The following is a 12,553-nucleotide window of genomic DNA, read 5'->3' as shown; positions in this document are numbered from 1 at the left end:
AACAGTATACATCAGAATGGCAGGTAAAGCCATTAGTGCTGGTTTTAAGATGAAGAAAGATGTTAAAGGACGTTAAAGGAAGTTGGGAAGTGAAGAAGAAGACAAAAGGTTAGCAGGTGAATTCAAACTGCAGAGAAAAGGGTTAGCTGTTAGTCTGAAGAACACACACACACACACACACACACACACACACCAGCCACAAGTACCCTTAGGTGGTGAATCATGGGAACAGAAGACAAAAGGCAGGAGGAAGCGGCGGGCTTTAGCAGATTTGGGTGGCGTCGGAGTCACAGAGTCTTCATAGTAAAGAGAGAGAGAGAGAGAGTGTGGGGGAAGAGGATAAAGTGAGGGAGGAAGAGAAGGCAGGGGTACAGGAAAGAGATCAATGAATACGTAAAACAAGAATGGCGACCACATGAAGATGTAGAACATCTACGAAAATGGAAGAACAACACCTCAAACACCTGGAAAAAAGACCCAACAAAATCGATATAGACTTGAGTTTAAGTACCAAAAATATTTTCGAACCACACATATAGATTATGAAATACCCAATTTTTCTTACTATAAGGTGCAATTTATGAGACACCAATAACTAGTTACTAGTAGTAGGAACAGGGGTGTCGCCATGTTTTTCTTCTAAATTCAGCAGGTAAAGTTAATCCAAGTAAACAAAACTGTAATTCTTAAAATTACAGTCAAACGAGGGCTGGATGTTAATCTACACAGATTTCTCTTCTGAAAACTCCTGTTCATTTGGGTGAATAAAGCACTTCTGTTTATTTACAGTAAGCTTAGATATTCATATTTTCACTAAAGCTGAAGCATTAGCATTAGCAGCTAACTGCTAGCATTGCCCGGTAACCCAGGATGTTGGAAATTAGCTAGCGGTTCATCCCACATAGCTTGTTTTAACACGGTAAACACACAGACTACAGTCCAATATACTCACCTTTAAACAGCTAAAGAGTTAGCACTTAGCATGGTGGATAGTGGCTAATGCTAATGCTAATGCTGCTCCAGTCTCGGTGCTGGAGAAACTTTACTGAAACTCCTGTATAACTCTGTACTTCAGTGTTTAGAATGGCTTAACTGCTCCTTATTACCTGACTGATAGAATTTATACATAAGGAGAACCGGATTATAAGAAGCTCTGATGATTTTTGGGAAAATTAAAGGATTTTAAGCACACTTTATAGTGTGAAAAATACTAAAACGATACTGTACAATCTCTAATTGTTCAGCAGCTATCAGAACTGAACTCTAGACCTTCCTGCTAATCTGATGCTTCCTGACTCCATATGAGTGTGCAGGAACACATCTGTGGAGAACAAGGACACACACACACACACACACACACACACTGACTCATCGCTGGCCCTTCACACAAGCAGCTCTTTCACTATCAAACTGTGACCCAGTGTCACCACAGCTCTGCACAACCAGCCAGTCAATCACCACTCTGTACCACTGCTGCCCTCCGGCTACAAACATCCACCAGCCTCTCTCTCTCTCTCTCTTTTCTTTCTCTTATTCTGTTTTTCCTCCTCTCTCCTCCCTCTTTTCCACCCATCTGTCAGATAGAATACTAGTCAATAGGGGTGGGCGATATGGCCCTAAAATAATTAATCACGATATTTCATGGTATTTGTGCGAAAAACGATACTCCTATTTAATTTCAGCTCGTTTTAATTCTGGCTTCTCCATCGTTCAATAAAAACCCCTATCCAGATAAATCTCTCCATCCAGATAGAGTGAATCTGATTGTGATTGGATGTAGAGAAGTATAAACATATACCATTCCGACTCCCTATTGGTTTATACTGTAATCCGTCACACCCCCCCACTTCAGCAAGAACATAGCAGACGCATGTAGTCTAGTATGAAGATGATCCGTGCAGAGACTCAAGAGACAAACTCCAGACAAACTCCAGATCAACTAAACTTCTTTAATATATTCTACTAAACATTCTACTAAAATACATTCATTTACAATCAGCATATATGCAGCTGAAACACCAGAGAACAGCCTAGAGCAAAATCCCAAATTATATTAATCAACATATAAACTGATTGTTTCGGTAAGCCAGGGCAATATTAGTTAGCGGTTCGGTTAGTGGCTAATGCTAATACTGCTCCAGTCTCGGTGCTTTTAGGAAAAATGTTTTTTCTTTAGTGCACTATAGGACTCTGAGGGTGTGGCCTAAGCTTTTTTCTTTAATGCTTTTACTTTTATACTTCAACCAGTTTTTAAACACTTTTACTTAAAGAGTAAAAAGCTTGAGTTGAGACTTCTTCAACTTCTACACAAGTATTTTATTAAACCCCTAGTATCTATACTCTATTCTACTTACAGAGTAATAAACGTAAATCAATTAGCATCTCACAATATGATATCACAATTCAGTGGTACTTAATATATCGCTATATGGATGTATCATGGTACCAATCTGAACCAGTGTGTAGAATGAAAGTTCCTCTTAAAAACTACTGTAAATAACTTAACATATTTAATTTTATGATTGTATATTTATTTCTCAGGTTCTTTTTATTAAGTCCCCTGTGTGCCCTGAACGTTTGACTGTACTGTATGAAAGTAAACCAACAGAACTGTAAAGAGAAAAGAGTGAAAAGTGAAGAAAGGAGAGAAACACAGCTACTAATCTGTACAATAGAGCATCAGAAGTGTCAGGACGTCTTTGCTCCAGTGTCCTGCTCTCTGCAGCTGAAGCTGGTTTCCTGTTGACAGTACAGCAGAGATCCTGGCCTGTCCTGCTTCTTCTCTAGAAGCTCAAGATGGCTCAGCTATGCACTTCTGGCACAACACATACCATTCCAGCTGCAGCCTGAAAGACACCTGCTATCTGTTTCTCTGTCTTTCTACTGCATGTTTATCCCTTTATCCCGCCATCAGTCCTTATTCTTTATTCTGAGGACGTTTATCAGGTTTTATTTGCAGAATTTTGTGTAGTTTCTTCAGTCATATTGATTAGAATTTATTTTTACTGAGTAAAAATGCAGTTTTATTTGATTAAATTGTCAAGGAAAGCACAAAAAAGTAATGTCACTTAGGCTACGTTCACATTACAAGCCATGTTGCTCGAATCCGATTTTTTGCTCAGATCTGATTTAACCATCTTGACGATCTGTATCTGTGTGTAATGTGAACGATTCTGTCCCTGAAACTCCGTCTCACATGCTGCACACTGATACCTGTATAAACCTATAAACGTCTCTTTCTTCACCAACAAAAAAATACAAACCTCATATTAGAGAGAGGAGAGACTCGTAGCTTTACAAAGGGAAATGGATGAGTTAGCAGCTCATATGTGGAGCATCTTTTGCTGGAGTGGAGAAACAGGAAACAGCTGGTCTGAAGTTAATACTCAGGTTGAGGAGGTAAAAAAAAGCCAGGTGGTTTGCTTTTGCTGTTTTTGTTTGCAGCTATAGCTGAACAGCTGCACCAAGAGATGCAGTGAGAGATGCACGAGAGAGAATGCTAATGCAAATAATGCTAATGCTAATGCTAATGCGTAAAAGCAAAAAGACGCATGAATTCCGCATGAATTTAACCGTTCACATTCATGGCGCATGTTCGTGCACATATGAAAGTAACTCAAATCTGATTTGGAAAAAAAACGGATTTGAATAAAAAATCAGATCTGAGTCATATTGAGCAAAAAATCAGCCTGGTAATGTGAACGTAGCCCAAAAAAAATAATCTATTTTAGTTTTTTTTTTTTTTTTTTATTCTGGTAGTATTTAACTCTACATTTCAGTGTATTTTTTTTCTTTGCATCCTTTGCACACTCTCGCCCCACCTCCCACCATGATGACCTTTCCTTCCAGAAGTGGATTTCACCTCCCTGAAAGTTTTAATGAGCATCAAGAACAGCCCACATTCTGCATGTGCATCATGGGAGGGAAAAATGGGCAATTTCAACCTTAAGCACATTTCAGAATGCAGCGAGAATGAACCTGTTCTGTTTATTCAATATATTTGCTATTTTATCCCCTTTTCTGTGTGAAATGTAGTAAATAGTACGTCTTACCTGATACAGATATGGCACGCACTCCTGTCCGGACAGCCTCTAACCGCTTCTCACTGTTACCAAGTCTGTAAAATGCATATTGACTTCATTAGCAGCAATTAGAACTTAAAACTTGATTAGAGTTAAATAAACACTGTTTAAATGCTTGTCACACCAATTAGTTTTAGGCTTCAAGATTATCACAACAGTTTACACTTACTTCGGGATTGATGGAAGCGCTCTCTCTCCCTCTGTTGGTCAAAAAAAGAAAAGAAAGAAAAGAGAAAATAAATTTAAACTTAAGGGCAGGAGCAAAATCTTTATTTTTGTAACATTCTTTTTCTGACAATGAAACTGAAACACCTGGTTTTAGAGCACAGTAATTGATTGTGGTGACGGACAGTTCTGGTGGAAACAGGAGAGTTGAGGAGCACATTGAATTCTGCGTGATTTGATCAGCTGTGGTTTTATGTTTTTTATTGGATACAATCCGGGTTAGCACCCGAACATCCCTTTCAGACAGCTTCCTCTTACAGCATCCACAGTTAATCCTGTTGGATGTGGTTGGTCCTTCTTGGTGGTATGCTGGCTGACATTACCCTGGATACCGTGGCTCTTGATGCATCACAAAAAAAGACTTGCTGTCTTGGTCACAGATGCTCCAGCAAGACGTGCACCAACAATTTGTCCTGTTTTAAACTCTTTCAAATGTAATGTTATAGTGTGCATTGCAATACTATTAGTAAAACTGTGCTCTTACCCTGCTAATTGAACCTTCACACTCTTCACGCTCTTACTGGTGCAATAATGTGCAATTAATGAAGATTGAAGCCACCAGGCTGCTCCAATTTAGCCATGAAACCTAAAATCCCACAATGTAATGACACTAAAAGGTGTTTCAGTTTCACTGTCCAACCCCTGTAGTGTCTCCCATTCTTTTATATTATATAAATGTAATATCATATTTTCTGTACTTGCTGTAATTTTGCAGTAAATATGCAGTATTGACAATAAAAACTACTTGACTTGAGTTGAAATCACATTACAGTGGAGCAATGCGACTTTTTCTATTTATTTCTGTGCTGTTTTTGTCTGTGCATTAAGTACCAGAGCGTCCAGGCGTCCTCGCTCTGCAAAAGACACAACAGACAATGAACTCTATTCACTGTGAGTCTGAGCTCCAGCCAGAAGGGGCTGAGCACTGTAGTGAACAAGAAACACGTACGCACCTTTCTGCGGCCTGACGATGAAAGACTGAACCCCGCCGTTCACCAGCCGACAGTATCCGTCGATCAGGTCGGCCATGTTTTCAGCGGTGGAGAAGGATGGCGTGGTGACGGTCAGAGGCTGGAGGAGCGTAGAAAAAGACAGAGACGGTCGTACAAAGAGTCATTATCAGCTCAGCTCAGACTAACTGACCAGCGTCAGTGTGAGAGAGCTACTGCTGCACATCTAAATTAAACTACAACTACTACTGCTAGCATGCAGCTGCACTGACCAGCAGCAGGACACACCCCTTCTCCTCCACCACTGCAGACACTCCCCTATTCTCTGATTCTTTCTGAATCAGTTTCTCTAACTTTGATATTTATAGGTTTATGTTTAAGCAAAATGAACATTGTTGTTTTATTCTCAGAAAATGAGAAATGGCTGAGATAAGAGTTCAGAAATCAATTTTTAGTCACAGGTTTTTTCATGCATCTTGGCATCATGTTCTCCTCCTCCACCAGTCTTACACACTGCTTTTGGATAACTTTATGCTGCTTTACTCCTGGTGCAAAAATTCAAGCAGTTCAGTTTGGTGGTTTGATGGTTTGTGATCATCCGTCTTCCTCTTGATTATATTCCAGAGGTTTTCAATTTGGTAAAATTAAAGAAACTCATTGTTTAAGTTTTTTTTTTTTTTTTCAACTGGTGTCACTCAGATATTTTAAACTTTTAATATCTAACCATCTTGTACCTGTGTTACCTCATCTTATTTATGCTTAACTTGTATTTCTTATTTTAGTTTTTCTCTTAGTTCTTTACTTTTATTTTTAAGTTCCTTTTTAATTCTTTCATTATTCTATTTTTTATCTTTTAATAGTTTTGTATTATTGCTTTTTAGCTTATTTCGATAAGTTATTTTTCCTCTTCTTATTATTATTATTCTTATTATTTTTTTATTTTTAATGTACTATGTAAAAGTTAGTTTAAGCTTAATTGTAACTATTTTTTTGTTGTGTTAATCTTATCTTCTTTTGATCTTAATTTTTTCAATTTTCTTAATTTTTTATTTATTTTTATTCTTAATTTCATTTATTTTTATATTTTATTCACAGTTATTTTAAAACGATTAAATGTAGTTATTATTTTCTTTGTCATGTCAATGCCATGATGTACTTTCGAGTCAAAATAAAGGTGATTCATTGATTTATTGATTGATTGATAGACTGACTGCTTGATTGATTATGCCTTACAGCCAATGAACACCCAAAAATCAGGTTCTCAGAAAATTAGACTATTATAATATAGACTAATTATAAACCAATTGGTACTTTTAGCAGTGTGGGCAGTGTGCCAAGTCCTGCTGGAAAATGAAATCCGCATCTTCATAAAAGAGGCTGCGCTGTACCTCAGCCGCTCCAGCCACGTCCAGCTGCAGCATGCCCTTCCTCTCCCGGTCCTCCATACAGGAGTACTGGATGCTCTGAACCTGCGTGAAGTTCGCCAAATGCGTCGGCTGTAAGAGAAAATATAGAGACACAGAGAGAGAAATTAATAAAACTGATCCCATATGGATTTTAATCATGCAGAAATAAAAAATAACTAATGTAAATTTTATTTTAAGTTACTAAGCTAACAGCATAAAATAGAAAATTCCTAGACTTAGAGAGTAAATAGATTATGACAAGACTCATTAAAATTAATTAAATGTCCAAATATGTTCAAAAAAAAATATTGTCACATAAAAAAAAAATATATTAAGAGTAATAATTTTATGTTAAATATTATGGAGTGTGTGACCTTTTTTTTTTGGCCAGACAGTGTATCAGTGTGTGTATATATATATATATTTGTGCGTGTGTGTGTGTGTGTGTGTGTGTGAGAGACTCACCGTTGAGCCTTTATCTGTCAGGTAGCTGATTCCTTCCTCAGGGCCGATAGCCAGCTCTACTGAGATCACCCAACTCGACTGGAGGAGAAATTAATCAGATTAAAGGAGATTTAATGAGTTATTTTACACTTTATTTCATAAAGAAAAATGTGTGCAACACTAAAGATAGCAGAATTACACTTAATCATGTTTTTGTTTTAAGTGCTTTATTACTTTTGATACTTTATTTGCTTATTAAACTTCATTTAATATGATTTTATAAAAGAGATTCACACATGCCAAATTTTTTACTTATATATTTTAGATAAAAAATATATGATTCAGACCATTAGAAAGCACAAAACCTGAAAATTTGATATCTTAGAAATCTTGCCGAAGAGTAAAAAAAAGTAATTCTGAACATACAATCATTTAAATTAATTTAGCAGTATATAAAATGACATATGTACTATGTATATTTATTATATGTATATATTGTATCCATTCAGTTTAACACTTGTCAACAGTCCAAATAAAGAAAAAAAAATGGTCCTATATAATATTGGTTTTTATTGTGGATTTTTTATATTTAGTTACATATTTTTTTTTTAAATTGCATTTATTTCAATTATTCTGTTATTTCTGTACTTTTTTCTTTTTTATACTGCCGTAAAATTGATGTGAATAATGCAAAATGCTGGAAAAATGATTATGTATAATTGTATTTGTATTAAATTATATTGTACTATGTAAAACAAATAAATATACGTTCCAAAAAAAAAAAAAAAAAAAATAGATCACTCTGTGTGTAGTACATCTACTAGATAATATATGAGTTTCACATTTTGAACTATATTAAAATCTGAAATAAATGAACTTTTCAATGATATTCTTTTTTTTCTTTTTCTTTTTAGAAACACTAGTATATATTAGGCCTAAATGCAACAATACTGTGGATCAAAATTAAAGTAGGATAAAACCAGTTTCTAATTGCTTCTCCTGTCCAATAGAGGGCGCTAAAAGATTAAAATTCTCCCCTCAACCAGATTCATAACTTCTTACCCCCAGAGCACATTTAAAGCACTCCTTATCGAATCTGTACACCGGCGCCAGGATCTCGAAGAACTTCAGGATGCTCTGCTCATCGTTCATGTTGGCAAACTGTTTAAACGTCTGCTGGATCTGCTTCCGTAAGTTTTTAGCCTGAAACAGAAGAAAAAAAATACAAATAAATAAACAATTTTTACAGTTTCTAGTTCACTGATTAAAACTAGTGCTTGAGGTCATCATTCATTACACTGTTAATCATTCTGATAAAATAGATGCAAAAGTGGATGTGTGTGTGTATGTGTGATGGTGTGTGTGTGTGAGTGTGTGTGTGTGTTGGTTGTTTATTCAAACATTAATAAAACACACAATATTTTCCGAGTGGAGGAACAGAGTGTAGTTTAATTAAGCTCATAATTGGTCGTATGATGATTATCTGCTTGAGTAATCAGAATGACCAGTGGGAAACTCAGTGCCTGAGTCTTCATTTATGTTCATTATCACACTGTTATATGTTGCAGTGATGAACAGGGGTTGGACAATGAAACTGAAACATCTGTCATCATTTTAGTGTAGGATTAGTGGGATTTTAGGTTTCATGGTTAAATTGGAGCAGCCTGGTGTTCAATCTTCATTAATTGCACATTATTGCACCAGTAAGAGCAGAGTGTGAAGGTTTAATTATCAGGGTAAGAGCACAGTTCTGCTCTAAATATTACAATGAACACAACATTATGGGTGACATACCAGAGTTCAAAAGAGGACAAATTGTTGGTGCACGTCTTGCTGGAGCATCTGTGACCAAGACAGCAAGTCTTTGTGATGCATCAAGAGCCACGGTATCCAGGGTAATGTCAGCCAGCATACCACCAAGAAGGACCAACCACATCCAACAGGATTAACTGTGGACGCTGTAAGAGGAAGCTGTCTGAAAGGGATGTTTTTGGGTGTGTCTTTGGTGTTTTGAGGTGCAAAGCAAGCAAAAGGCATGTACTAATTCTCTTTATTAATCATAGGTGTGGTTAATTTTGGGCATTACATTAAATAAACCAATCAGTGTACTAGTTGTCATTCCTCCCTTTAAGAGGCAGGTGAGCTCTTAACAATAGGCCACTGTTGCCCTTCCTATTTATTATGAGTTGTAACTCCTAATTAATGGTTTATAACCTAATAAGTAACCATTAATAAACTCCTTTGTAAACTATTTCAGTTTACAAGCCTTATTTAAAGTAGTACCCAATTAACTCCTACAGCTCTGGAAACAATTAAGAGAGCACTGATTTTGCTATTTATAGGTTTATGTTTGAGTAAAATGAACATTGTTGTTTTATTCTATAAACTACAGACAACACTTCTCCCAAATTCCAAATACAAATATTGTCATTTAGAGCATTTATTTTATTCATAAAGTAGTTTTAAGAGTTCAGAAATCAATATTTGGTGGAATAACCCTGATGGTTTTTAATCACAGGTTTTTTTTTATGCATCTTGGCATCATGTTCTCTTCCTCCACCAGTCTTACACACTGCTTTTGAATAACTTTATGCCACATCTAGTGCAAAAATTCCACCAGGAATTTCCACCAATCTGAGATTATAAGGCTTTGGGGAATGGAATGGAGTAAGGTGGCATTTCAGGAATGAAAGACACACACACACACACACACACACAGAGATCATATCAAAAGCACAGACAGGCTAGAACATGTGAGCGGTCACTTAAAGCGTGCCGCCCGCCCTTCCTGACAGGAAGCTGCTTGAGTATCTCTCCCAGCATCTCCTGAGGAATCATGGGAAGGTTCTGACTGAAGACGGTCAGAGACGAAGGCAGAAGAAGGAGCTCCCTGGACTCTCTTTTGTCTTCAGACACTTCATTCATTATATTGTGAAGCAGAATGAGACATTAAGTCTCATAAGTCTGGACGGGGATTAGTCGTGCACTGTGGTGAACCTCGGCCTCGCACGAGTGTCTCTTCATTACCCTGCAGTGTGAGAGACCCTTCTGGCTCCGGGCAACTGGTGCCCCTTATTGCAAAATCACATCTGAGCACTCAATCATTTCTTTTATTGCTTAATTTGATTATTGTCACTATTCAGTCCACTGCCCAGACGTTACTACCTGACAGATGGTCGCGGCCACAGTTTAACTCTGTGTGTAAATCACATTACTGCCACTGCCTGAACCCAGCGCTTTCAACAACACCTCATCTGCCACGACTCAAAACAACCATTTCTAGGAATCGTGGAGATTATGCTTTTTTAATCTGCCTGTAGTCAAAAACACACTGGATCCTACGATCAGAGCTGGAGTTGGAAAGGTAGAGTAGACCAAATATATGGAACCAAAAGCTCTTAGAATAAAAACAATTAAAATATGTTATATTTTATTATCTATTTGCACAAAACAAGAAGGAAAATTTTATAATAGGTTCAAACAACATGGGAGAATTTAAGATACATTACACGTTATTTGTTTGTGCGGTACTGGGCCGACCAGAGGAGGATGGGTCCCTCTCACCATCACTGTGGTGTTACTCATCATAACAGGCTTGATCCCGTATCTCTGTAAATCTGCTTTGTGAGAACATTGGTTATAAAAAGCCAATAAATAAATAAATGTGAACTGAACTAAATTAAATTAAGATGTTGGTAATGATGGTCAGATGAGCGCATCAACATTCAATGCAGGAGAACCCACACACGCATATCCCAGTCAGCGCAGCATTCCTCAGCTTTTATTGGGACATGACGCGATTTTAATGCGACTCGGTTCCGATACATCAGCTCACAGACACAGCCTTGTACTGATCCACATCACCCTAGGAGTGACTAGGGAAAAGAAAGAGCACCATCTACTGGGGCTCCGGCAGCTGATGGCAAGCTGCATGACCGGGATTCGAACCAAGCAATCTCCTGATCATAGTGGCAGCACTTTAGACTGCTGGACCACTCGGTGCCCATGTGGGTTAGTCACTTTAACATGCGTGCACGCGCGTGCACGCACACACAAGCACACACACACACACTTGCAAGTGTGAGAGAGAGTCTCTGGGGATTCTGGGGGATGGGATGAATGGTGTGGGTATCTAGGCCAGTAAAAGAACACCTCCGTCCCACACACACACACACACACACACACACACACACAGAGTGGGCTCAACAATGTATTCAGGGGTCAAGGAACCCCCTCCGCTCAGCTCAGGGCTGAGCATCTGTCCATGTATGTTTTTCAGGGTCACAGAGCATGTATTGTAGCGCCGCTGCGCGCAACGCCTTCACGTGTGCCGCAAATCTATCTCCCCCAAGCTTTCACACACACACACACACACACACACGTGCATACACACACAGTGGCTGACCAATTTATAAGCCATTATAAATATACTGCTATTGAGGAGGAATCCATTAGCATTTGAAAAAATAAAATAAAATTAAAGGAGCCAACAGTAGTGCTGAGTGGTATGACCAAAAATGTATATCACAGTATTTTGCAAAATTCTGATGGTTTCACGATATATCATGTATACCATGGTACATATATATATATATATTTTCTATATTTTTTTAATGACTGGGCTTAAATATAGGGTTGTGGCTTACTCTGCTTTTAGGAGTGCATATACTCCTAAAAGTATACTGGACAATGAAACTGAAACACCTGGTTTTAGACCACAATAATTTATTCTGGTGGAAACAGGAGAGTTGAGGTGCACATTGAATTCTGCCGTGATTTGGGCAGCAGTTAGCACCCGAACATCCCTTTCAGACAGCTTCCTCTTACAGCGTCCACAGTTAATCCTGTTGGATGTGGGTGGTCCTTCTTGGTGGTATGCTGGCTGACATTACCCTGGATACCGTGGCTCTTGATGCATCACAAAGACTTGCTGTCTTGGTCACAGATGCTCCAGCAAGACGTGCACCAACAATTTGTCCTCTTTTGAACTCTGGTATGTCACCCATAATGTTATAGTGTGCATTGTAATATTTAGAGCAGAACTGTGCTCTTACCCTGCTAATTGAACCTTCACACTCTTCACACTCTTCACGCTCTTACTGGTGCAATGTGCAATTAATGAAGATTGGCCACCAGGCTGCTCCAATTTAGCCATGAAACCTAAAATCCCACACTAAAATGATGACAGGTGTTTCAGTTTTATTGTCCAAACCCTGTATATATCAATATATTATTAGTGACCCACCTTGACGGAATCCAGCAGACTCTTGGGGAAGAACCGTCTGAGCCCGACATCTTTTCTGAAAAACAGAGAAAAAATATAGATTTGGTTTTGGAGAGTGTTCAGAAAAGAAAACCACAGGCAGAAGCTTGAGCACAAGCGGAGGGATGTGCCGGAACTCATCCGACATCCTCAAAAGGAGGCAACCATCTGTGATCCTGATCT

General features: G+C 38.1%; 2 protein-coding genes across 15 annotated transcripts in view; one reads left to right on the top strand and one right to left on the bottom strand.

Moving 5' to 3' along the window:
- Positions 1-12,553, bottom strand: part of ptk2aa (protein tyrosine kinase 2aa) — a 139,526-nt gene that overhangs the window by 42,159 nt on the left and 84,814 nt on the right. For 10 of the 14 annotated variants that reach the window (XM_049475709.1, XM_049475710.1, XM_049475705.1 and 7 more), the window contains 8 exons: positions 12,353-12,407; positions 8,170-8,310; positions 7,129-7,206; positions 6,646-6,753; positions 5,261-5,378; positions 4,252-4,282; positions 4,053-4,117; positions 207-296 (listed from right to left, as the gene is read on the bottom strand). In XM_049475709.1, coding sequence (XP_049331666.1) covers positions 207-296; positions 4,053-4,117; positions 4,252-4,282; positions 5,261-5,378; positions 6,646-6,753; positions 7,129-7,206; positions 8,170-8,310; positions 12,353-12,407 — 686 coding nt within the window. The remainder of the gene's footprint in view (positions 1-206; positions 297-4,052; positions 4,118-4,251; positions 4,283-5,260; positions 5,379-6,645; positions 6,754-7,128; positions 7,207-8,169; positions 8,311-12,352; positions 12,408-12,553) is intronic. The other 4 variants (XM_049475706.1, XM_022668536.2, XM_049475708.1 and 1 more) reach the window with 1 other exon arrangement.
- rplp1 (ribosomal protein, large, P1) overlaps positions 1-12,553 on the top strand; it is a 106,728-nt gene that overhangs the window by 47,316 nt on the left and 46,859 nt on the right. The window lies entirely within an intron of this gene.

This window comes from Astyanax mexicanus, chromosome 3, assembly GCF_023375975.1.
Source record: "Astyanax mexicanus isolate ESR-SI-001 chromosome 3, AstMex3_surface, whole genome shotgun sequence".
Classification (NCBI taxonomy): Eukaryota; Metazoa; Chordata; class Actinopteri; order Characiformes; family Acestrorhamphidae; genus Astyanax; species Astyanax mexicanus.
This window is presented reverse-complemented; position numbering and strand designations above follow the sequence as displayed.